The sequence below is a fragment of the Chlamydotis macqueenii genome, chromosome 17 (assembly GCF_036417535.1).
Source record: "Chlamydotis macqueenii isolate bChlMac1 chromosome 17, bChlMac1.mat, whole genome shotgun sequence".
NCBI classification, from domain to species: domain Eukaryota; kingdom Metazoa; phylum Chordata; class Aves; order Otidiformes; family Otididae; genus Chlamydotis; species Chlamydotis macqueenii.
In genome coordinates, this window is record NC_141572.1 from 2,912,027 (window position 1) to 2,937,990 (window position 25,964).

Below are 25,964 nucleotides of genomic sequence, written 5' to 3' on the forward strand. Positions count from 1 at the left end.
GTTATTTGAGTAGTGAGAAGAAACGTAACAAGCACAAAAATAGTGTGTATTTGACTTAGTTTTGTTTTGTCTTGAAACAAAACTGCTGTTTCTGCTACAGCAGAAACCAGTGAAGCTGAATGTTTTTAAGTGCAGCCTGAATTTCTAGGAGAAAAGACAAGCCATCAGTGTTTACATTTTAAAAGCTGCCTTTAATTCTGAAATGAGCGTCTTTTGGACCAAGGAATGCTGACCCTGCGCAATGGATGCTTTGAGAACTGTGCTCTCCATGTGCATCAAGGCTACAGCCTTGATCTTGCAAACATTCTCAGGGATATTTTTTCCCCTTTTATACACAGAAAAAATATCTGCACAAAGATGTAATCTGTCTTTCTCCATTTTTTTTTCTCTGTATTAGAGCTTCCAGTTACTTTCAGCCACCGTGCTCTGAACTTGCGAAGCTGAGTTACTGCCTCTTGCTCTCTTCCCTCTACCAGCAACAGCTGTCCTTCCTTGATTCTTGATAATAAACTGGGTGCAGCTGTCCCCAGTAGCTGGGAAACTAGTCTAGTGGATGATTTAATATTTTGGGTGTAGTGATAAATGGAAGGAGGTTAGTGGCTTAGTGCAGTGGCTGACAAAGTAGGCTCTGTTAGAGGACAGAGCAGCAGCCCATGCAAACGCTCACAAACAGGAGAGGAGTGACTAGACCTAGCTTTCATACTCTAAGCGTAAGAGTTACTTGATTGGATCCCTTCTTGTGCTTGCTCTGGACACTTGTGTTTCATGCATTTAGATTCTCAGCCAAAGTCTTCAGAACCCTTGACATCAGGGATACTAATTAATTTATCTTTAGAATAAATAGCATTTTGGCACTCAGAATGGAATTGTGGAAAACCATGGCAGATAGATGGATAATAATGGAGGAAAAACTGACATGAGTTAATCTGGAGTATATTTGTTTCAAATGGAAGTATCCTAAAACACTGAGGGGAGGTGTTCAGGAAGCTTTCCCAAGTGTGCTTGTTACGAAGCAGTAGAACAACTAAGGGAGAGTGCTCTGAAAGGGAGAAATGGAGTATGATGAAAGGTGGTCCTTCCCATCAGTCAGTGAACAGAGATAGGAAGCAGGCCTGACCAGAGCAAGAATTGTCCTCGGAAAATTTGGTAGCAGAATTGCTACCAAGTGAAAGGGCTTTACAGAGATTTGTGGGTTTTATTCCCATTGATCTGAGTGTCTTTTGCTGTAGGCTAAGAATGAAATTTTTATTTTTAGAAATGCTCCGTGAAGTCTAATTTGTTTCTTAGTTTTACTTTTGCATAGTTTGAAGCGGAGTAACAGGACCCAGAGCACCATGTTTTGCAAGTCTGGCAGTGTGCAAAAGCTACTCAGGAATCAAGTGAATTCTTTCTTAGACAAGAAAGCTTGAGAGAGAATATGTGTCTGGGAACACGGGGACAGTGATTGGATTTGGCCTTAGGCCAGCAAGCCTTGCAGACGCATAGGATCCCTGGGCTGGATTCAGACACTTCAGCTAGTTTTTAGCTCTTCAAAAGACATTGGTCTTAAAAAATAGTTTGATCAGTGTTCTCAGAAGCCCAGTCAAATACTAGGAAGAGTCTGTTTTAAAGTGTCAATGAAGTCTGTCACCATCATCTGGACAGATTAAGCAGAGTACTTTGTAAGCAGGATGATAATTGGTCAGTTGGTGATTTCTACATATTTTAGCCAGGTAGATATCAACAATGTAGATATGGTATCTCTGCCATATGCTACTCTTGTTCACTTTGGTCACGCTTCTGTCGTCTCATTCCTTTCCCTTGTACCATTTCCATCTGCTTGTCAGTGCCTTGCTTATTTTTTATCAGACAGCCTCTATACTAGGAATTTTCTTGTGATTCAGGGTAAGCTATATGAATTTATCTTTTTGGTGCCATTTTGTAACAGAACAGTTCTCTTGTTTTGTTATTCCCCTCTCTAGTATAATGTTTAGCAGATTGTTTTTCTGGATTTGTTGGCCAGAGAAGCTATGCAGTCTCCACACTTGAAGGTTTTCAACATCTGACTGGATAAAGCCCTGAGCAGCCTGGTCTGATATCATAGTTGACCCTGCCTTGACCAGGAGGTTGGATTCCTGGGGTGCCTTCTCACCCACGTTATTTTCTGATTCTATGATTTGGCCTTCCAAAAAAATGTAGCTGGACCTGGAAGGAAGATTCAGTGTGAATTAAGCTATGTACTCACATGCTTCCGATACTTCCAATACCTAAAGGAGGCCTACAGGAAAGATGGGGAGAACCTCTTCAGTAGGGCCTGTTGCAATAGCACGAGGGTTAAAGGTTTTAAAATAGAGGGAGGTAGATTCAGATTAGATATTAGGAAAAATTTTTTTACAGTGAGGGTGGTGGCACACTGGCCCAGGTTGCCCAGAGAGGCGGTGGATGCCCCATCCCTGGAAACATCCCAGGCCAGGTTGGCCGGGGCTCTGAGCAACCTGATCCGGTTGGAGATGTCCCTCCTCCTTGCAGGGGGGTTGGGCTGGATGGGCTTTACAGGTCCCTCCCAACCCAAACCGTTCTGTGATTCTATGCTTTAGTCTCTGAGAAGCTACCTACAGAAGCTACCGCCTTAGGTCCCCCCTCACTAAACAAAATCAGAACAGCCTCTCATCCTTTCTAGTGGTTGACTGTTTGAATAACTGTTTGAATGAGTTTACTGACTTAAATAGCAGAAATTGCAGACTAATAAATTGGCTAGGTACAAGGAGCCAGAAGGACAGGACTCTGTCATGAGATTGTTCAGATAGCTGAAGAAATTTGCATATGAATAATATAACTATAAAGCTGAAATAACAAAAGGTTCACAAAATGTAGCAAGGCCAATTTTTTTTTGATTGTGCAGATTTTTATTCTTCATTATGAGCTTTCACTTATTACGGTATTAATATATGCACGGGCACATAATGCAGTTAAGTTAAAGCTACTGTTCAGAAATAATGTTTGCTTATCCTTAATGTTAGTTTTGGGTAGTAAAAAAAAAGCAACTTAAGTCAAAAGCTTAATTCCAGGTTAAGTCTGTGGAATACTTAAGTGAAGGCCTATGCTAGGAGAGAACAATTGGTGCTGGAATCAATTCTACATTCATATTCCTTTACTTTTCTCTCCGTTGTCCAAAAGAGAGGTAGTTTTCCTGAAACGTGCCTTTTGAGTAGATTATTTTTTTTGTTCTAGCTGAACCAGGGCTCAGAGGACCCTCTGAAGAGACCAGTGGTGTATGTGAAGGGTGCTGATGCTGTCAAGCTAATGAACATAGTTAACAAGCAGAAAGTGGCACGAGCAAGGATTCAGCATCGCCCCCCACGGGTGAGACTTTAAGAAACTTTACCTAGGTATTACACTGCTGTTACTTCATGCAGTGCTCGCTAACTGCACTGAGTGTGAAGATGTTTTGATGCTCCCCATGAGCATTAATACATGTGACATTCTGTTGACCTAAATAAATTGAGCAACTGCATTGTGGACAAACGACTACACTTGATGTAAGTATAGAATCCACAATGTGCCGTCTTTCATAAGGGTTCTTTTGAATATATAAATGGCTAAAAATTTTGTGTAATAGAATGTTTTCCTTAATGAAATAACTTAATTATTGCACTCTCCTAGTAGTTCAGATTTGTAAGGTAATCTGCCCTGTGTTAACTGATAATTCTGTGTGGTATTTTAAACATGGGTTAATTATTTGATATCTGATATTTGTAATTATAATATAAAATAGTTTTTATAGGGTTTTTTTTGAGCACTCTCTAAATGTAGTTTACAGAAGAACAGAGCTACAGGTCTCCCATGTCCCAGTTAGCACTTTGGTTTTATTGTGTTTTTATGGAATTCTTCTGTTAAGAAATATATTTGAGAAGTCGGCCATTTGCTGAGAATTCGAATGTTGATTTTCACTCACTTAAGTGTAGAAACAAACCAATGAATCATGAAAATTTGTGTTAGTGTTGGATTCACTCAGTTAAAAAACCTGAGTTTTGTGGGATCAGTTCAGAGACACTGTAAATCTGACATCTTGTGACTGGCATTCTATATATTTCATTCACTTGCAGTGACATACGAAAGCCGGGTTTTGTCTGATAGAATCCTGGTTGATGAGCAGAACAATGGGTACCTTGACTTTTGCCATTGTGACTGTGTACATTTGACAACGACCACTGAGAAAGCAGAGAAGAGAAAAGAACAATAGATTTTGAGTATGATCTAAAGAAAGAAAAAATAATATTTTTGTTTTAATTTTTAAGCAACCCACCGAGTACTTTGATATGGGAATTTTCCTGGCCTTCTTTGTGGTTGTGTCTCTTGTTTGCCTTATTCTTCTTGTCAAGATCAAACTGAAACAGCGACGTAGTCAGGTAAGAGCAGTAATGGGATATTCACTGAATGCTGAAAGTTACCTGCTCTTACTTTGTCCTAGAACTTGCTTGCTACTTTTGCAAATGTCAGACATTGACTTAGAATAGCCATCTTTGTGGAAAGCATTTTGTCTATGGATGTAGGCCTTTGGAAAAAAATTGGAAATGTCTTTAAAGGAGATCTGCATCAATCTGTGATGTTCATTCAGTTAAAGCCTGAAATGAAAAGGATACAGAAGCAGTCCGTTTAGACATTGGGAAGGAAGAACATTTCTGGTTGTTCAGAGGTTGATTGTCAGTAGCACTGGTGTACTTCTAAAGAAGTCCAAGCTCTTGTTGCTGTATTATGGAGAGAATATCAGGATTGACAATAAATTGCAGCTCTTTTCACTAGAATAACATCTATTGATTCTTAATGGGAGAGGTTTACAATAGAAAAAGTTTTGTTAGGAGAAATTCTAGCTGAGATACTTTGCATTTGTCCTGTCAAACATGAAAGGGAAAGCAAATGGAAACTAATAGACTCTGAAGTCTGGAGTTGCAAACTGTCCAGTATATATACCCAAAAGGAATGCAAAGCACTGCAGATGCTTAGGATTCTTGCTTCAGACATATTGAGTAGGAATCCAAAGATGCTATGGGCCAACAGCAGTGTTAAAAGGGAGGCGATACATTCTGCAGTAAAATGAAAACAACCCACTGCCTTCCTAAATTTATACCGTTGATTAAATGTGGGGGAAGGGGGAAATGATACAGTTAATTTAGTAACATTTCGTTTTAATCCCTCTCTCAAATATGGCTTCTGGTAATATGGTGGTGACGGCATAATGGGGCATTACAGTCAATATTGACAGTTCAAAAAAAGTTTCTGACCAAGTCTTACATGTTGCCTTGAATAGTTGCTGCCTATTAATTGAGCAGTTGCAGTGTATCTCAGTTGTCAGCACCTTCACCCTGTTTCAGTTCAAACTAGCTTCTCGTTCTCACTACTGCATGTGGCATACATTCTTTTCATGAGGCTTCTGATCGAAATTCTAATTATCTCTCTCTCTGCTTAATTTATGAAATTTTACATTAGACTGGGCTTGATGTGATTTGGTAAGATATGTTAATTTGATATGGTGATGTTTCTCTGCTACTACACTATAGTCCCTTATGCAGCGGTGTTGCTTTTTTTCCTTTTCTTTTTTTTTTTTTTTTTCCTTTCTTCTGTTGTAGAATTCCATGAACAGGCTTGCAGTGCAAGCACTGGAAAAAATGGAGACCAGGAAATTTAAGTCCAAAAGTAAGGGACACCGGGAAGGTAGCTGTGGAGCCCTGGACACACTCAGTAGCAGCTCCACCTCTGACTGTGCCATCTGCTTGGAGAAGTACATTGATGGGGAGGTAAAGGATAAACGGTCTGTTCAGCATGGTCTGAGATGGTAGCTGGTTTATCTTCGCACTGTGGTACGCGGCTGGCTGTTGGGTACATTGTGTACTGAGGCTGTGCCGCTTGCCAGAGTGATTGCACTGAGTAGCCAACTCAGCCTCAACTGCATTCTGCAGCTCCCAAAGAAATCTCAAGGGCTTTTTTCCATACTACAAAGTGAGAGGTGGGGGATCTCATTCTGCAAGTTGGTACCTGCATCTCGTTGCTTTTCTGAGGAAGAACTTGTAAAGAAGTCAGGGTTACCTCAGCATTTAACTCTCTGGGTATTTTTAACAAATTGTGTGCTAAGGGGATGATGCATGCGAGCTCTGTTGGGCATAAGGGATACGTTTCGTGTTTTGCTTCTCAAACTTTGATGGCACCTTGTCTTGAAAATGTCAGGTACATAGCACTGCTGGGAAACCAGAGGAGGGGAAGGAAGAGATGCCAAAAAGTTCAGGAACCGTTTTTTGATGACTCAGTTACCATCGCTGCATTGAGTCAGTGCTTGTCTTTTGTGACACGGTTCTATTCAGAGGAAGCAGTGAAAGAATGAAATAGAAAATAGGCTCCTTAGAATAGAGACAGTCGATAATCACAGCTTTAAACTTCCATATGAAAAATTATTTGAGGACATTTTATTTTGAAATTATTCGTAAAAGATTCAGCATTTTTAAGGCAATAGAAAATACCAGCTGCAGTATTTGAGCAGAAAGTTAATGAGTTTAGCTGATGGGAAATTATTCAGAGTAGCAAGGATGAAGGCAGATAAGAACTTGAGAAGGGCTGTACAAAACTAACTGGACAGGAAATTTGTGCGTGAAGTGTTTTACATAGGGCAGAGCTTCACATATACGAGTAACGGGTTGTGAGGTGAGTGTTACTGTTCAGGAGTAAGATCTTGAAGCTGTTATAGATAGCTTTGTGAAAGCAGATCGGTGCTGTGTGGCAGTCAAAAAAGTAAATCAGTTACTAGAAGAGGAAGTCTAGAGAGCTGGACAGAAAACATAATTACACCACTGTGTAAGTTCAGTCATGCTCCCACATTGAGTACTGTGTGCACTTTTGATCTCGTTTCACAAAAGATATGCTGGAAATGAAAGTGCTTCAGAAACGGGCAGTCACAAAGTGGTCAAAGATTTGGAATGGTTTCTGTACAAAAAAAAAAATGACTGAGTGTGCTAGGACTCTTTAGTCCTAGATTACTTGGGGGCAGAGAGAGTACAAAATCATGAATGCAGAGCATGAACAGGAATCAGATGTTCATTCTTTTTCCAGTATGAGATTGCATGCAATTAAATGAAACTGCTAGGACCCAATCTGAATCAAAATGTGATATTTCTCCACCAGCAGGTAGTAGCCCTGTGGAGCTTCTTGCCAAAACATGTTACAAGTTCAAAACCTGAGCTCACAGGGAGACTTGAGCAGTACTTGGAAGAAAGATCTGTTGCGAGTTTCTGAACTAGTAGATATTCAGCAGGCTCAGGAAATCCTGTAAACAGATAATAGCTGAAGGATGAGAATGCTGGGCAAGAGAAGAAATATCATATACACTGTGTTGGTTTTGTTTCTCCCCGAGTGTTTTCTGTTGCTAGTAGTTGTAGGCAAGATGCATAATTAAATGGACTCTTGATTTTTTTTTTTTTGAAGTTCATTTAATATATCAAGGAAAACTTTAATGATGGACTCCTTCAAGGTGTTAGGTCATAAGGACACACAGCAAAAAGTGTCCTAAAGAAATGTAGTATATCTACATGGAGTTCTGACACGCCTGCGAACTTCTTTTAGTGACAACTGACTAGCTTTTGTGCTTTTGGCTGTGTTGGAACAGATGGCAGTTTTTTCCTTATCGCTTTGAGACTAGGAATTGATCCATTTAGTAGCTAGGCTGAAGAAGCTAGGAATAAGCTGTGAAAAATTCGTTCCCTAGGAAGGAGTACTTTTTCATATTGCTTCATCTATCCTGTAGGAACTGCGTGTCATTCCCTGCACTCACCGATTTCACAAGAAATGTGTGGATCCTTGGCTACTGCAGCATCATACGTGCCCTCACTGCCGCCATAACATCATAGGTAAGTGCTGCAGTACGGGTGCTCTGTTGTGTTGTTCATTTCAGACTTAACAGCTTACAAGATGAAACAGAAATGGTGCCTGTTTAAAAGTCTCCATAGAGCCCATAGTCTTAATTGTAATGCAACCCTAGAAGTACAGTTAGGACTAAGTTCTTTGAAAATGTCTGTGTGCCCTGGAATAGCAGGTCACATTTCTGGTTTTCCCTCATTCTGGGTGCGATGTGCAGTGGAGGGCAGCATTGGTCAGCTTCTGAATGCAAGAAGGACAAACAGATGTAATAGATGGGTATGTTTTCTCTTGGTGAATTTAAAGAAAAGACAGTGTATTGGTTTTTTTTTTTTCTGTGTTTTTTTAACTTGGAATGTCCTTTCCCTTACTTGCCCTCTCCCCCTTCCATTTCCTCTGTCTTGAACAAGTTTTCTGTCAATACACATTTATGTAAAACAACATGTAAAGTGAAAACTCGAGCAGTGACTGCCAGCCTTGCTCTTAACCTGCAAGACCAGGAATGCCATGTAAGCAGAAGGTTTTGCATATATGGGAACAGTATCTGAAATCACTTAACTTCTTTTCCTTTTTAAGCAAACACAATTCAGTGTTTCAAATGCTTCCAGGCAGATCCTCTTGACGTCTTTGTTTGTTTTGTTATTTTTCCTTCTGTGTAAAAAGTTGGTGCTTTTTAAAAAAGCACTGTTGTGTACCTGTCCTGGTTTTGGCTGGGGTAGAGTTAATTTTCTTCCTAGTAGCTGGTTTAGTCCTTTGTTTTGGATTTAGGATGAGAATAATATTGATAACACACTGATGTTTTAGTTGTTGCTGAGCAGTACTTACACTTTTCACCTTCCCATGCCCTGCCAGCGAGTGCACAAGAAGCTGGGAGGGGCATAGCCAGGACAGCTGACTCAAGCTGGCCAAAGGGATATTCAGTACCATATGGCATGACGCTGAACAATAAAACTGGGGGGAGCTGGCTGGGGGGTGACGTCCGCTGCTCGGAGACTAGCTAGGCATCTGTCAGCAGGTGGTGAGCAATTGCATTGTGCATCACCTGTTTTGGTTTTTTTATTATTATTATTATTACCCTCTTTTTCTGTCCTATTAAATGGTCTTTATCCCAACCCACAAGTTTTACCTTTATTCCAGTTCTCTCTCTCATCTCACTGGGAGGCGGGAGTGAGCAAACAGCTGTGTGGTGTTTAGCTGCCTGCAGGGTTAAACAACAGTAGTACGTAATATAACTAAACTCAGAACGAAATATCCTTCTTTCTTGCAAAAAAATGTATTCCTTTTTATTCCTTCCTGCTTCTACTTCTCCACTCTTGTTTCTCCCCTTCAGAACAGAAGAAGGGAAACGCAGGTCCAGTCTGTCTGGAATCCGTCAACCCGGCACGCAGCCGGCAGCAGAGAGTGATTCTGCCTGTCCATTACCCAGGCCGAGTGCACAGAGCAAACCAGATAACGGCATATCCCACTCGGACAAGCATGGACCCTCATGGAAACCCTATCACAGTACTTACAGTTGAGCGACACGGTGAACAGAGCCTCTACCAAGCCCAGGCCCCAGCCTATATCCGAAGTTACCAACCTGTTCATTTGGACCATGCTTTAAACACACATCACTGTAGCCTGGAACATAGGGCTTACTCTCCAGCGCACAACTTCCGAAGACCCAAGTTTGGTGGACGCAACTTTTCCAAAGCAGCGTGCTTTTCCCAATATGAGACCATGTATCAGCACTACTACTTCCAAGGCCTTAGTTACCCTGAGCAAGATGGACAGCCTCCAGCTGGCATTTCCTCAAAGGGTCCTTCCCGTGCCTTTCAGCCTGGTAGCAGCCTGCTTTTTCCTCCTGTGGTACACGTAGTGCCCTCGTCTCGCTTGGAGAGCGGCAGTACCTCCAGCTTTAGCTGCTATCACGGTCATCGTTCAGTGTGCAGTGGATATTTGGCTGACTGCCCCGGGAGTGACAGCAGCAGCAGCAGTTCCGCTCAGTGCCACTGCTCCTCTAGTGATTCCATGGTTGACTGCACTGAGGTCAGCAACCAAGGGGTTTATGGGAGCTGCTCCACCTTCCGCAGCTCTTTGAGCAGTGACTATGACCCATATGTTTACCGCAGTAAGAGCCCTTGCCGAGTGGGTGAGGTTGGTGGTGCAAACAGGGGTGCAATCGTTCTCTTGGAGGGCCCCCACCAGGACGAGCTTCCAGTTTGTGGCCACAGTCTGGTGGGTGCTGACTGCCGGCCTGTGCCAGCTTCTTCCTCAGGGGACCAACTGTCTACTTGCAGCATGGATATGAACTATAGCAGTAATTCCTCACTGGAGCACAGGGATCCAAATGGCACTACCTCAGAGGGAGGACATGAGGCCACACCTGGTGCTGCCTTGGATGTTAAAAGGAACTGGAAGAATCCAGAGATAGCAGGGCCGCTTATGGAGCAAGCATGTGCATGCTGCTTTGAACTCCCGCACTCTGCCCTGGAGCCTAGCAGTGGGACAGCTGACTGTAGTGCGCTCTTCCTCAGCTCTCCGCTGTGGGGGACGTGTGGCCCGGGAATAGAATCACAGTCAGGGAACACCCCAGGCTTGTACAGTATTAACTCAGACCACTTGCGTAGGACAGATGGGGTAAAACATGAGGGGTTGCCCTGCTGCTTTTATGAAGAGAAGCAGGTAGCCTGTGGTAGCAGCAGTGGCAGTGGAGGTGGTGGCTGCTATACAGAAGACTATGCAGTGAACGTGCAGTACAGGCTTCCTGATGACACCTTGCCAAGCTGCTGTAAGGGTGTATGTGATCTGGGTCAACGCATTCCCATAATTCCTGAAGACAGAGACTGTGAGCTGATCCTACCTACAGAGTGCCAGGGGACCCACACAGGAGCCTATAGTTCCTGGGATGCAACACCTGAGCTAGATCCATACCTGCACTGCCAAGGTGTGGGCGGGGTACAGGGCGAGAGGGAGGTGTGCTACGAGGCAACATCGTTCCTGCAGCAGAACTACTCTCAGGAGGAGGAAGCCAGAATGCTCTTTCCTAGTCCCACTCTGAACTCCCAGAAGATGATGATGACCACAAAAGCCACAGGTAATATGTGTGCTTTTTTTGCTTACTCACTCCCTTTCTGTCCTAGCATATGAAATGCTGCCAGCTTCCTAGGTACCTGCAGCCAGAAAAGTTACTGCCATCCTTTGTGTAAGAGCAGGTTATTGACTAATAATTCACCCAGAAGTGTTACTCACTTGTTATCTGTGCTCATTTGGTCATAGCTAGAGGAACAGAAGATAACAGTTTAGTGTCTAACCCTGTAAGAGCTTTCATACTCATCCTTTGTGGGGAGGGGAAAAAGTGACTGTTAGTACCAGTCCCCCATTGGAGCCCCTGCAGCCAGGGACACTGCACCCATCGCGGCAGCTGTGGTGAGCTGCCTAAGCAAGCAAGGCCAGAGTGCTGGGAGGGGACAGACAAGCTGAAGGATAAAAAAAAAAATGAGTGAAAAACTTGGAACTGCTGTGGAAAGGTCTCTTCTGTGCACATACACAAGGAGAAAAATGAACCACTCACAGAATGGTATTCCTTACCTGCCTTGCCAAGGCTGTTTTTAAGGGTGGTCATAGAATCATAGGATACCCTAGGTTAGAAGGGACCTCAGGCCATCGTCTAGTCCAACCTGCTGCTCAGAGCAGGGCCAGCTCTGAGATCAGACCAAGTTACTCAGTTTGACAGATGAGACCAGGTTTATCCAGTCAGGCCATGACAACCTCCAGGGACACAGAGTGCACTCCCTCTCTGGGCTCTTGTTCCCATGCTTGGCTGCCAGCACGGTGAAAAGATTTTCCTTGTATCCAGTCTGAACAGCTCATGGTTCAGGTTAAGCTCCTTACCTCTTGTGCGGAATGCATCACTGTGAAGACCCTGGCTCCATCGCTGTGACAACCTCCATGTAGGTATTGCAAAGCTGCCAGGGGGTACCCCCGAAGCCTTCTCTTCTGCACGCTGAACAAGCCCCAGCCCCTCAGCCTCCTCCCGCAGCGCGAGTGCTCCAGCTCTCTTAGCACCTTGGCTCTCTGCTGAACTTGCTCCCGTCAGTCAATGTCTTGTTCTGGGGGCCCCAAAACTGGATGCAATATTCTAGATGCAATGTTCCTTAGTTTCCTTTATCCTTCAGGTGCTGGATCTCATCCCTTGGAGAGAAGCCAAATCGGTGACTAGACCTGTCCAGATGATCCCAGATGGAGAAGCAGAGCTTATCAGAGACTTCAGATTCTCATGGACTTAATTTTTTTTTAAAGCTTTGACAAACACACAAAAGTGGTAATGTGGAGAAGTCCCTCCCCCATTTCCTCTTCATCTGTGTCCACATCAGCTCGATTGCCTCCTTTCTCCTTCTTGCCTGAAGCCTTCAGGCCTTCATTTGTGTGCAAAGCCCATGTGGGACGTGGCGCAGAGCATTTCTGAGCTCTAGTGCCGTTTCTATATTAGTGACGAAGTGTTATTTATATTTGCTTTTTAGAAGTGACCGTGTCAGCTCTTGTGAGAGGTAACACGGTGTGTTAAATAAGCCAGGCTATGTGTAGATGCTGTTATCTCCTACTTAAAGGAGTCCAGCCTTCAATAAGCTCAGGGCTACACCTGCCTTAGAAACCAGATAGCACCTTGAAATATAGTAATCCGGAGGGATACAGCTGCTGAATGGATGCTCAGATCCTGACTGATCCTAGTGGCAAATCCTAGTAGCCAGCAAGTTATATGAGTGATTTTGAGGGAGGTGAAGCACTGGACTGTCTCCTTTCTCCTCCCCCCTCCTCCCCCTTTCATGCTGCTCTGATGATTTGGCTAGGAAGGGTCTCCTGCCGTTATGATTAGTTTGAACAGAGTGGGGGTAGGGAAACTGGTAGCTCAGAATATTCTTGTCCTCACCTCCCGCTAAGCCGTGGACCTCATTGTGTCTTCTGACTGGTGGAGAATACTGGGGATCCCTCCCTCAAACAGATACTAGAAGAAAATGCTTAGAAAGGGTAATACCTTTGTAGGTAATGAATCTTACCTTCCATAGGAAGTTTTTCAGGCACCTGTAGCCCCTGTTACAGCTGTGAGGAATGCTGGCATATGCAGAAAAACAGAGCTTGCAGGGTGCTTGCAGCTTGGCTGGCTCGTTTTGGAAACAGGTCAGAAGGTGTCTTGTTTCCTTACGGACTGCAAGCATGCCTAAGGGAAGCAGTGCTTGTCACCTTTTGTGGGAAAGTGAGGGACTTGGTTTAATCATTGGTTTCTTCTTTGCTGTGGTTGATGTAGCTTCCGTAGGTCAATCCATTTTAAAGGTTTCTTGGGCCCAGCCAGTTGTGTTGCGTTTTTGTCTTGTGTACAGAGTGCTCTCTGTACCCCATTAGCCTGGGTGCATACTTTTGTTCTTGTTCTTGTATAGTGAGGATGTTTGTTATCATGAGATAATACATGTCGTCACTTCTGATAGCAATTGTTTCCTGTGGAAACAGCGGCTTCTGAGTAAGAGGCTACCATAGCATGGTTTAAATTGCCTGTCATGCTGCATGTGCCTGAGGACACAGTGTCATCCTGCCTGGTGTTTTCAGAGCAGGAACTCTCCTAAAGGGAAACTAAGTATTTAATGCCCACAGTGCCGGTCTTGTGAAAAGATTTGTCTGAAGTTCAGTACGTTTTGGAGATACTTAAAAGACACAAAAAAGAGATGTACACTTCATGTTACATTTTCTGCCAGACTAAAGTCCTTGACAGCACTGGGCTAGTTGTGAGAACCAGCAAAGTTAATTTGTTTGCTTTATAGTCCCCAATTAAATATTTTAAAAGAAGCAAACATCTAAGAAATAACAAATACATTCACATGTTTACTTTTACTTTCTGTGCTCAATAAGTTAAGTTAGGAAAAGATAGTTCTTCTTAAAGGAATTCACATTAAATCTTTAAATGAACAAACACCAAAATCCAGCAGTTCAGAGAATTAATACAAGGCAATATCTGGGTATAAGATGAGAAGAAAATGTCTCATAAACACATTTTCTGTGTATTTCAATATAGCTTTTTGAGAACATACTAATTCTCTGGGTGACTGAAGTTAGTGGTATGTGTTGGGAGAATAAACTCTAAAGGTTTGGGTTTTTTGTTTGGGTGGTTTTTTTAAGTCTTACTTTCTCCTTCCTCCACTCAAAAGAAGAGCGTTGTAGAAGCTATGGTGTACTGCCTTGGTTATTCTGCTTGATGTTCTGCGAAGCACTGTCTAAGGCCCCCTAAGATGTGTTGTACTCTATAACTGCACAGCTGCTTGTGGTAAAATCTGGTTATAAAAAAGAAATTTGAATACTCTGATCTCATTCACATGTTGTGGAAATCTCTGCCAGTACAACAGTCTCTGCAGGCCTTACCACAGAGGTGCCCTACGCTTGGTTTCTGTGTTTGATTTTATATTCAACATTTAGTTAATTCCCTGCTGTCTGTATGCACATACAGGCTAGCTGGCCATGATAGATGATTTTTATTAAAAAATGCCTTTCTACTACTTACATGAACAGTTGTCATTGTGTTTGGCTCATGAGGCACTATTTAAAATGTTTTTAATTAAAGTTATCTTATAGCACTTAAAATTGTTTTGTATAAAATTTGCTGTAAAGATTTGTAATATGGTCAAAGGGCTCTTTCTCCTTCATTACCATTTTTTAAAATGTTTAAAAGCTAGAAAACATCGTGTATATATTCTGTATATGTATAGCAGCACATTTCATTTATGGAAATATGTTCTCAGAATATTTATTTACTAATATATTTATCTTAAGCCATGTCTTATGTTGAGAGTGTGTGACATTATTGTAATAATCATTGAAAATCACTAACATGAGGCCCTGTAAATACATGATAATTGCACACAAAGATTTTACAGTACTTGCCGACCAAAAATGATTTAAGAAAAGTTGTAGTTACCTGCAGTTTTGTAAGAAAGTGTACAAATGTCTGTATTAAAAAAAAAAAAAAAAAAAAAGGCAAAACCACACAAAAATACAGTTTTATTGCATATACATGTGGAAGTTGTCCTTCTTGTTTTGGGGGAACGGACATGAATAGCTGTGCTCCTCAAATGTACAGTCCTAGATAAACTGAGATGAACTGTCATAAACAACAGTGTTTTTTTCCTTTTTAAAAACAATAGATGGGTATTTATAGATATACACCTGTGCAAAGATCCTAATGAAATTGATCATGGTGAAAAGTTCAGAAGTGTTTTTTTTCTGGAGGCAACCAATAACATTCTGTCTCAGGACCGTTCAGCTTTCAACAAAGCTGAACAGTTGAATATCCACCAGAAATCAGCTTTTTTTGCCTGTGTTACGCGCAGTCCAAGTCCAGTACTTGACAGTTGGCAGCTGCCTTCCCAATACCTCCACAGGAAGCCTCACCTGGTACGTGTTATGTGAGGGCTGCCTGTTGCGTCAGCATCCCTGGGCACACCTGCTGAGGAGGGGGGAAGCTAGATGTATTCATTGCAGGAGAACAAAGATTGTGTGGGAGGGGAGGCAAAGAAGATGTAGGGCACAGAAGGGGAAGCGAAGAGTTAGGGAAGCAGTGCACCAGAGTGTGCTGTGGAAGAGATGGGCTGAAGAGCTCTGCCAGGGGAAACAGGGAAGGAAATGCAGCGAAGGTGGGACTGCAGTGTGGCAGTCTGTAACTGACAGGACAGCACGTGGGCCGTTGTATAGTGTGCAAGTTATTTGAGGGGGGAGGAGGGGTGTCTTGCAAGCCCCTGAAGCCTCCCGACATGTGAGGAGTGATGCATCTGCTGGAAAGCATCCTTATTTTTGTTTGGAACCTGCCTGTTCCTTGTAGCAGGGGAACTTAATTTCAGGTTAAAATAATCTATTGTCCTGAAATAAAACTGTTTTGAGAGCTGAGCCAGCATGATGCAGGTGGATGCAACTGGATAAACGGTAGCTTGAATGGTCGAGTTAGATGCAAGTCCTTACCCTGGATCATGAAGTTGGAGGTCCTGCTGAAGGGACAATCGGCGCTGTGCTCCTCTGGCTCTGTCTGCAGAGGGCATAATCGGCCCGAAGATGTTTGTGCAGGCAGCGAGGGAGAGGTGGGGCGGGGGGGGCTTGGAGGGGTGTGGGTAGCAGCCCGCATGTCTGTACATATGAATTTATGCAAGATGTTTATGTGTTATTGTGTAAACACTCTGCCTCCATACATTGCCTGTTTCCCATCCAGTGACACACACGCAGTATCTTTTACAGTCTCCTCCTCCAGTTTCTTCCTTCTCCAAAGACTTTTACCTGGTAATCCCTGGACCTTTCCCCACGCTCATCCATGCTTAAGTGCACTGTAATTCAGTCACCTCAGAATTCAGCCAAATTAGCCTTACTTGACTCCAACCTCCATGTTTGGTTGTTGAAGAGACTTCAGACTGTTGACCTGAAGAGCGTCATTTGACATGGCACTCTTTCTAGCATGAGGATCAGTTATCCTCATCTCAGGTACAACGGGAAAGCCTGGTCTGTAAGATAGGCAAAATAATGGAAGAGGACAGGCGGGGGAAGTTCAGCAGCACCAGCAGGTGCTTCCCTATCAAAGTACGTGCCCTTTTTTGGCTTGTAAAACAGAATCTTGGCAATTGCCAATGACTGTAGATATGCGTTTTATTTGCAAATTAGTTCATTAAACAATTGTTCTTAAAAATGGCATAAAACTTGCCATATGCCGTTGGCTGACATGCCTGTGTTGTTGGGTCACCTCTGAGTCTCCTTTCTCTTCCCTCTCTCCACCCGCCACAGTTTGCTATTGCTGACTACTGTTTTGGCTTCTCGGTTCTTGTTCTGAAGAAAACTGTGAGGTGATTGTGCTTTTACAAACAGGGCATGCCTTTACCCTTGCTGTCCCATAAAACAATCAGTGAGCCCATACTCTCTCTTTGAGCCCAATTTTGGGCTGTTGACTGAACTTGAATGTGGTGCATAGCTGGGGAGGGGTTGGGTATTCTGTCTCTGTTGCGGCTTTTAAAAAATGTCTAAATGTAAACATTTTCTATCAAAACTTAATAGTTTTCTATTTGGCAGGGGGAGATTCTTTTCACTGTTGAGGTTCAATATGTAAGGAACAAATTTGTGGCAAAATGAGAGTCCTGTGGGCACCATAAACCTGCATGGAGCCTCCCATACGGTAAAACAACAAAAGCAGGAGCAGACTGTTCTTAATGACATTGTAGACTATGGTCACAGTTGGTGTTTCTGTAACACTATCTCATTTTTGCTGTAGCAGTATCGGGTGCATCTGTCAAATCCTATGACAGCTGTTAGGTAGCACTGGTTGTTACTTGTGCAGTGTAAAAAGTGTCCTTAAAAGGATGGCCATGTTCATACTGTGTGGAGCCAGCCTGGCCAAAGTCTTTGGCCGCGGAGAAAACAGCATACCTGAAACCAGATATTTTATCTTGCAACGGCAGCGCCTTGCTCCTGTGACTTAGCCGCTTCATGGAAAAGTGTCTCTCTCAGAATAAAAACTACATTTCCCCCATGGGGAATGAAACTGTTGCTTAGGAAACAACCAAAAAGAAAAGGCAAGTTTCCAGAATAAACAGACGTGTAAGAGGAGTCTCATAACGTGAATGGCAAGAAAGGAGAGCAGAGTAATCTCCCCTGTGTGAGGGCAGGCCAATCATCACCTAGGACAGTAGTGTTTCTAAAAGAAATGAGGGTTTGAGTCTTGACGTGAAAAGCTGGAGACAGTTTTGGTATCTGACACTGCTATTCAGACATTTTCATAAACATAGCTGAAGATTTCTTTGGGAGCATGTAGTAGTATTTTGGTCAGAAGGAGGAAGTCATGAACAAAAAGATGAATCTTGCAAGAAGGTGAAAACAGCATTGCATATTGCTGCAATTCGTAACGAAACCAATGAAAAGAATTGTTATAGTTACTTCTAATCATTTGAAAACATGCAGACTGAGAACTTCAATTTGCTCTTACCTCAGAAATTGCTTCTCAGAGCAATAACATATTTTCTGTATGTAATCATTCTCAGCATTTTTAGCTCAAATATTCTCTTCTAACATCCACAATGGACAACTGTACTGTAATCTACTGGTGCAATGCAGCAGTTTCTGCCTCCTTTATTCAATGCTTGTCTACACTTTGGCAATACAAACTGAACTCCTCCTGCAGAAATTCACTGTATTTTTTTATAATTATTACTTACAGCCATTTGCTGAATGCAGGATGACCACATATAAAGGCAGCACATATTTCAGTGATGAGTCATTTCAAGTTAGATTTATTCTGTTTTCTTGTCAGTCTTATTGGGTTCGTGTGACAGGCTTTGGATTTACAGTAAGTTGTCTTGAGACTGAAATTCAGAATGCGAAGTTTCATCCCAAAGCACAGGTGCTCGGTAAAGTTGAGCCAGTATCAATTGTATGAAATGTATATGTGGTGAGGAGGGGGTTGTTTTTATAGAAAAAATTATATTGTCTGGAGGCAATTATTTGCACTCTTAAGATCTCAAGGTAGCAGAATGGTAAGGCTGGTCATAAATGTCTAGAATAATATTCAGGTGAAACTAGCACTGGACTCTATTTCATTGGAAGATTGTGAAATAACATTGCTGCAAGTATCAGGAACTAGTTGGACAAGTATTTGTCAGGAGTTGTTTTTGTGGCTCACCCTTCCTTTAGGCGAAGTGATGCACTAGAACAATCCGTCGGCTGTCCTTCCCAGTGCCTGAGCAGGCTTATTAAGCAGAGGATGTACCTGGAATAGCTGGTCATGCTCATGCAGTGGCGGCCAAGTGTCTGCTGATGTGTTTGGTCTGTAGTCATACCGGCTGCAGATTCAGTACTGTTTCCAGGGCTTTCAGTAAAAATCTCCCATTTATACTATTGCCAGGGAGCTTGGAATACAGAGACTGTAATTCTGCAGTACCATTGGGTTGTCTGCATGAGCAATGTGATAAACCCCCTCAACATTGTACTGGCTGTACAAAATCTGGCAGAAACAAGCCCCCCCCCCCCCCCCCCCAAAAAAAATATGCTGTTAATGCTTGATTGAAAAAGCAGATTACATGTTTGATGTTAAAATGGTCCTGAGAGTACAGGCACAAGAATTTGCAGAATCTGATGAACAGCCTGATACAATTACAAGCGAGAAATTAGATTCAAAAGAAGAAAGTGTGTCTTAAAGCAATTAGTTCATCAGCATCTATTCTGCCACAAAACTGAGTCTGAGCTACCCCCTTCTCAGTGTTCTGTCATACATACCAATGAATTATCTTTGGTTTTTTCCTATGGTTACAATGTATAGAAAATTTATTTTTTTTCCCAGAGTGTAAACTAACATATTTTCTTCCCGTAAAATGTTAGCAAGATACAAGCATAATATGCTGTATTAAATAATGCATTTTCTATACATATATAAATATATATTACTATGATAACATATCACACTTATTTTTAAATAACACAGTCTCTATGTCCCCCCCAACGTAACAGTATTAAGACAAAAGTACATATAATTTAATCAGCAAACTAAACCAATTTTAAACGTAGATTTTTAATTAGGGAGGCCACTTGTCCAGTTGGCCCCCTTCCACCTGAGGTCCACATCTACTGTAGGCTATTGTACCCGTCACGCTGCATAAAGGAAGGAGGCAGTTTCACAAATTGCTACGGAGACAGTGCCAGCATTGAGTACTTACTGCCCCTGCTTCTGGGGCAGACAACTGTTTGGTTTTTTATTTATTTATTTATGTATTATGGCTTATTGTCCGCTTAGCTGTGTTGTTAGCTCACCTCTCTCTGCAACCACCCAATAAACAAGATCAGAGAACACAACTCTGTTAAAAGTAACTCAGGGAAGAAAGCGCAATAGTAATTTTTAACCTGATCAGTTTATTGCACCACCACACAGCTGGTCACACCAACACAACAGAGTGAGGAGGGGGCCTGGGCAAGGGCTGGAATGCCTGTGTCTGAGGAGGCAGCTCCTCTTGATGGTTTTGTTGTCAAAAGACTTGGTTTTGAAATGGCAGCCGATGTCACATTTGTGACATTTGCCACCTGTCCAGCCTGTTGAGGGAACTGCTAGGTAGGAAGTCAGAAGGCCACTCAGATATAATTCCAAACAAAGTCTTTTTCTACAGTTATTTTCAAATTGTTGAAGAAAATGCTGTAAACACTAACAGCCTGAGGTGTCCATGCCTTCCAGCTGTCAGCATGCAGCTGCTAGCGCTGTAGGGACATTGCTGTATGCGGAATCATGTGGGATTACAACAGTTGTGCATGTCAGACTTTTCTTCTTTCTCTCCCCAGACTCTCATAACAAAGATCATGAAGTTCTATGTTAATGACTACTATATATGTTGGCCATACCACTGAAATGTTTTCACTAGGAGTGAGTGACCATACTACATTTTGAAAAAATCCACAGCAGAAATCTACCTGCTTTTTCTGGTCTCAGGCCTGTAGAGTAGTAAGTATCCATTTCTATCTGTTGCTCACTTTCCTAGTATTAGTGGTATCCGGAATCGGACAATCTGAAAGGTTTGGAGGGAACATAACAATTTCCTCTACACTTTTATCAGTGTGTTCACCTGTGCACTGTCCAGTACCTTATGTTTAGTCACGGTCATTGTTACCTTGGCCAGTTGCTCCACTACAGCTACTGTGTTTATGGGTCTTTCATACAGATATTTGATATACATTCCCTAAGAAAGGCCTATGAAATACGATTTTATTATTTAAAAAATAGCTGAGAGCTAAGGGACCGTTGCAAAATCTCCAGTTTCTACATTCACTAGATTTTGCATTAGTCGCATCAGTCTTTGTTGTTGCTTCTTACGGGCTTTCTCCAATTTTATAGTGAAATTAAATTCTTAACTGAAGAAGAGAAGCTTCACAGGTCTATATTTTTTCCTTCTGCAGTAGGTAGAAATCAGTCATGAGGTGCTCCTGATGTTTTTCAGTTTGCCAGCATTAGCTAACTGCTTTATTAGCGTCCCTTTGACTGTGTATTTTATACACTTTTATTAAAAATTTATTTATTTAAAATATATTCATTTGTACAGTATAACTGCTCAAGAACATTTGATAAGGTGAGCAAAGCAAGCTTCATCACAATGTGCTCACAAATTAATTCTTAAGAATCTGGCTTTACACTCTGACTCTCTCCTTCTGGTTTTTCATTAGTGAAACATAATAAGCATGCTGAGGAAGCAAACTAATTTGGTTTTGCTACAAAGCTGTGAGGTCCTCTTTCCCTATACAGCATGATGCAAAACACTTGACTGTTAAAAAGGCAATTTTAAATTTTTTGTTGGGTCTGAAACAGAATGTTTTTTGACCAACCTGATGACACATAAGAGATAACCAGTGGATTTTACGATACGTGCTGTCTTGACTTTAGGCGCTGCTGTAATTATCTTTTCCTGTACTCTTTCCAGTAGCTCATGCAAGAAAGTACTAGATGTTCCCATGATACTCCATTTTTGATATAAACAATTCCGTAATTGCTGGCTTAATAAAGTCTTGTTTCTGTTAAGTGTTTATTGTGTTATTGTGCAGCTGTCTCTGGCACTCCTCTGTGGTACATAAACGGAGCTGAAATGAATATGATTCAGGTAAAAGACTAGATCTACAATGGCAAGTAAGGCACAGTGTTTCATTGTTTAATTCTCAGGTGCCCTATTTTTTCAAGGCAATCTATAGACCTTACGAAGGGAAGGAGTTATACGGTAAAAACAGAAAGGCAGGTACTATAATGAATTTAAACACAGTCACAATTATCTTATTTTCCTTAGTTATCTTTTGCAGATGCATTTAATAGTTGTTCTCTGACTGCAGGTCTGGTATACACAGACCATTGGTGTATGTTTAAACTGTTACTTATTCCTTTTGCCTTTACCGGAATTACTGTACTCTATAGCTCTCATTGATTTTCCTCTAACTTAGTTTGAGGAGCTGCTTACTCAGGAAACTTTTCCAGTCAATTTATCTGATTTCTGTATTGTCAGTTTTTCCTAAATATCTTGCTGGTCTGGACTTGCTGAGGCTGAGCATTGTGGGTGGACAGATATTCTACCAAAGAGAAAAAGTAGTTAATGCTGTTGCAATAAAAGATAAATTATTTCACAGATCAGATCCCCACTGATGTTTTAGTTCTTTGACAATTAAGGCCATTAAGCTTAAAAATGCCGTTCAGTTTTAGTTTCACAGGCAAGGAGACGCTTTCTCTTTTCATGGGTAAGTATCAAGGCAACTGACAGATATGTATTCAGATGTATAGCCTGGCATAGGTGACTTGCTGATAGCAGGCTACAACTCTGTAAATAGTTTGGGCTGCTAAAATAACATATTTAACTTCAGAGAAAGAATTAGTGTTGGTCAGCCTCACTGTTTAAAAATTCAGTGGATTTACAGTTTCTTTTGACAATCCTTTAAGAAGCCCAATGCTTACGTCCGGAATGAATGCACAACTTCAGACTGGAGCACAATAGTTTTTTAAAAGATCATTGTGAATATGAACAAAGTTTTCATACTCATTGGTGAATGACGGGTCAGAGAGTTGTTTAAAAGTCTTCATTGCTCGTGCAGACCTTGAGCTGGTGAGCGTTACTCAAAACTCACACTTGCTGCTTAAAGTCCATAGAGTATTTGTCTCCTGAATTTGATTTGATTTTTATTTGTGCATCTCTGCTTGTAGAAACAGAAAATGGAGGAATAGCGGAGCACTGGGCAACCTGGCTGATAGCTTCTCAAAGTCTTTGACTCCCGTTTTACTGTATAGTACTATTTAGGCATATTTACATTAAGGCCAATAGGCTCTGGTTACTGCGGCAGCTGAACACGTTATCAGTACCTACCTCTGTCTTCACTCTTGAGAATAAAGAGACTCAAGTCGCCGGATGCAATACAATGGTGCATGAAAGTAGGACACAAGTCCTCAAACTGCAGATACCCATTCCATTACTTTTGGCAGGGCTACAGGACGTTTTGGATTTTACAGGTTTTTACGTGTAGTTTAAGTGCATTGCTTTAAAGGCAGTAATTAATAGCACTACAGATTTAATCAGCACCAGATATTTCAAAACTATTGCTGCAATTAAATCTGTTGTCACTATTATACTCAAGAGAACAGCAGATCAGCCAAGTCACTCAAAGGCCTTTGGAAACAGACTTTCTGGAAAACAAGTATGAGACTAGGAGGAAAAAGAAAAAGGATTATTCCCAAATCACCTGGATTTTAAGAAGATTGATTGTAAAATAAAAGACACTTCAGTTTCCTACTAGTGGGTTGCAATCATCTTCTTGACCTCGAAGCTTCTTCTTGAAGATGGATATTGATGCGGATGGCTGGTAAAATATACTCCAGATCTCTCCAGCAGTAGTAACCTCACTGGAAACTTCTGTTTCAGTTGCAGAGCGTATCTGATGGGATCTAGGAAACACATGTCAATTCACTGGAAAGCCATTATTATTAGTATGTCTACATTACTGCTACACTGGGATTGATAGCAGCTTCCACTACATCTGTGACACCTTCTCGTCCTACCTGCTGCACAGTTATGTAGGTTTTTGGACTGACTGTTGGTTGTTTCTTGACCAAGTAAAAAGTTAGGCATTCTGTTGCTAGAATAGTTGTTACTTTAATGAAAGCAGTGACATTAAGCTAAGAAGTCTGTACATATTCTATTACTAATTGCTATTAAGGTAAATTAATTTCCTTGTATATTTAAGCCTGTTTGTTTGTGGTGTGTCAATACAATCTTCAGCATTTATGATTTGTCAATAACTCATCATTTCATTCAAGGAGTGTCCATCTAGAGGACACAAAAAATTACTTAGTATAAGTGTAGAGAAATACAGGAATAAAATTATGTTGATTTTAATAGGCAAAAAAAAAATTATACTGGTTAAGTGCCACACCATAATACAGATTCTCATTTTTGTGATTCTGTAGAGAGTATTCTTACTGAGCAAGGGCATGCTATTCTGGCTGAGGCCTGCATTGCACAACCCAGCCTTTAGCTACAGTACTGGAGATCTGAAGGTCACATAGCCGGGTACGTGACAAACAGCCACACTGCAATGAAGAAAGAGAATGCTGAATAAGATGTGCTTGCAAGCAGGGGAGAAGAACAAGACGTAGATGCTCGTGCATATTTGCAACTAGCCAATCAGTCACACAGTAGCGGCGCGTGCTACAAGCCTTATAACCAATGAGTTTAAGCCTACCCTCACGTGCAACCTTAATAGCCCTATAAATATGTAGACAAAGCCATCAATAAACGGAGATCATGATAAACCTCTATGAAGAGTTCGTGATTAATCTGGTCGGTCCTCCGCCATTTTATTTTTCTTTTATTTTCCAACAATTTTTATTTTAGTTTTGTTTTATTTTTACGACATGATTCTTTTTGAATAATTTTCAGTATTTCAGTAAAAGAACATAAGTATCAACTAGTCTATATATAACTTTTTTCCTCCAAATTCCTGATCTGGGATGAGGTTTTAATTTTTTTTCCTGTGAAGTATTATCATAATTTGACCTCTTCCCACCAATGGCAAATGTCTGATTACATTTTCCTCTTTGCTATATAACATCACTCAGTATGAGAAACCTTTTTATTCCTTAAAATACAAATCCTGTCAAAACAAAAAGAGAGATTATAGCAGCAAATGCTATCCTGACAGATAGAAAGTTTTAAAATGTGCTTATTTAGTATCTTTTATGAGGATACAAATATGCAATATGTAACTTGGTTCTGAATATGACCGATCTGACAGTATCAGAAGGCAGAGAAATGAAGTGTACCTGGTTTGGTACAGAGCTGAGATGCCAATTCTCCAGGGACAGTTTTGCTCCATACTCACCTCATGGTTATGTGGAGAAAGATCTTTGCTATTATGGCAGTAACACTTAGGATGAGCAGTGCTGTGAGACTATATATTGTCCACTCTGTAAAAGAGATGAGGAGGGGAGGAGAGTGGAAGGGAAGAGAGGGGAAGGGAGGGGAGCTCTCAGTACATTCATTTACTTACAATTTTTAAAGTAAGAATATTACACAAAAGAACCACATAGTCTTCTGATGCTTGATGCAAAACTGTAATTTGAAGATGCCTTAAACTTTTAAGTATCTTCTGCAAAGACTGGCAGAAACTGTGTAACTCTCAGTCAAAACTGTTTTTCCCATGCAGGACTGCTTCTTATAAAATTGAAAGTTGGGAAAATCCAAAGTACATACCAGTAAAATTATCTAACTAGTATCTAGGAAAGGAATCAGAATTCACTCAGAGGAAAATTTAAAAGCAGACTAAACAACATACTGCAATATATACTACCAGTAATAACGCTATGTTTGCAAGGAGACGGCCTAGTTTTATAGCAGTAATTATGTAAGTAATCACTAAGTATGGGGTTTTATCTTATTTTCTAGAGTCTGCTGAGACAGGTGATCAGTATTTGTGGGCTGCTATTTTATTACCTTACACTGAAGGCTCTTGGTCAATGGATTTTATATTTCAATTTAATTCTAGTTGTACCAGCAAGTCAGGTAGGACTTAAAGTAACAGCTTGACACATTATAACATTTGAACTATTCAAGAGACTGCAGCTCGAGAGGAGCTGATTTCTAAATTATCAGATCACCTTTTCATTTGGGCTTCCATAATCTTGCAGTGGGAGGCTACAGCATGTTAATATGGGAAAAGGGACGGCACTAGAATGTAACATTTACCACACGGAACAGCCTTGCAAGGACCTTGAATTATTAGAACAACTCAATAACAGCTGTCACCTTCAGAAGTCCTGAAGCCCTTAGGAGCAAGAAACCAGAAGCGTAAGTCCCCTCTCACTCAATGCCCCTTCCTCAAAGCATTGACTGTTCATTATGATTTTAACAGTATTTTTGTAACTGCATAAAATCCAAGGGTGCAGTTTCATCTTAGATCAGTATGCCCAAGCTAGTTTAACACTAGGCAGCTTAAATATAGCTGTGGTAACCCAGGCACTAGCCTGTGTCTAGTGCCAGACTATCTGCCCAGAATCCTAGGCATGTTCTGTGACCTGGGCAGTTCAGGTATATGCA

The 25,964-nt window shown here is 41.4% G+C and overlaps 2 protein-coding genes across 7 annotated transcripts in view; one reads left to right on the top strand and one right to left on the bottom strand.

The window, feature by feature from the left end:
- Window positions 1–14,916, top strand: part of ZNRF3 (zinc and ring finger 3) — a 92,171-nt gene extending 77,255 nt beyond the window's left edge. For 3 of the 4 annotated variants that reach the window (XM_086761456.1, XM_086761459.1, XM_086761458.1), the window contains exons 4-9: window positions 3,211–3,342; window positions 4,278–4,388; window positions 5,607–5,774; window positions 7,769–7,871; window positions 9,209–10,954; window positions 12,036–14,916. In XM_086761456.1, coding sequence (XP_086617582.1) covers window positions 3,211–3,342; window positions 4,278–4,388; window positions 5,607–5,774; window positions 7,769–7,871; window positions 9,209–10,954; window positions 12,036–12,079 — 2,304 coding nt within the window. In that variant the 3' untranslated portion in view covers window positions 12,080–14,916. The remainder of the gene's footprint in view (window positions 1–3,210; window positions 3,343–4,277; window positions 4,389–5,606; window positions 5,775–7,768; window positions 7,872–9,208; window positions 10,955–12,035) is intronic. The other variant, XM_086761457.1, reaches the window with a different exon arrangement.
- Window positions 14,917–19,750: 4,834 nt separating this feature from the next.
- KREMEN1 (kringle containing transmembrane protein 1) overlaps window positions 19,751–25,964 on the bottom strand; it is a 38,855-nt gene continuing 32,641 nt past the window's right edge. For 2 of the 3 annotated variants that reach the window (XM_086761461.1, XM_086761460.1), the window contains 2 exons: window positions 24,751–24,835; window positions 19,751–23,314 (listed from right to left, as the gene is read on the bottom strand). In XM_086761461.1, the coding sequence (XP_086617587.1) occupies window positions 23,152–23,314; window positions 24,751–24,835 (248 nt within the window). In that variant the 3' untranslated portion in view covers window positions 19,751–23,151. Of the gene's footprint in view, window positions 23,315–24,691; window positions 24,836–25,964 lie in introns of all 3 variants that reach the window. The other variant, XR_015260417.1, reaches the window with a different exon arrangement.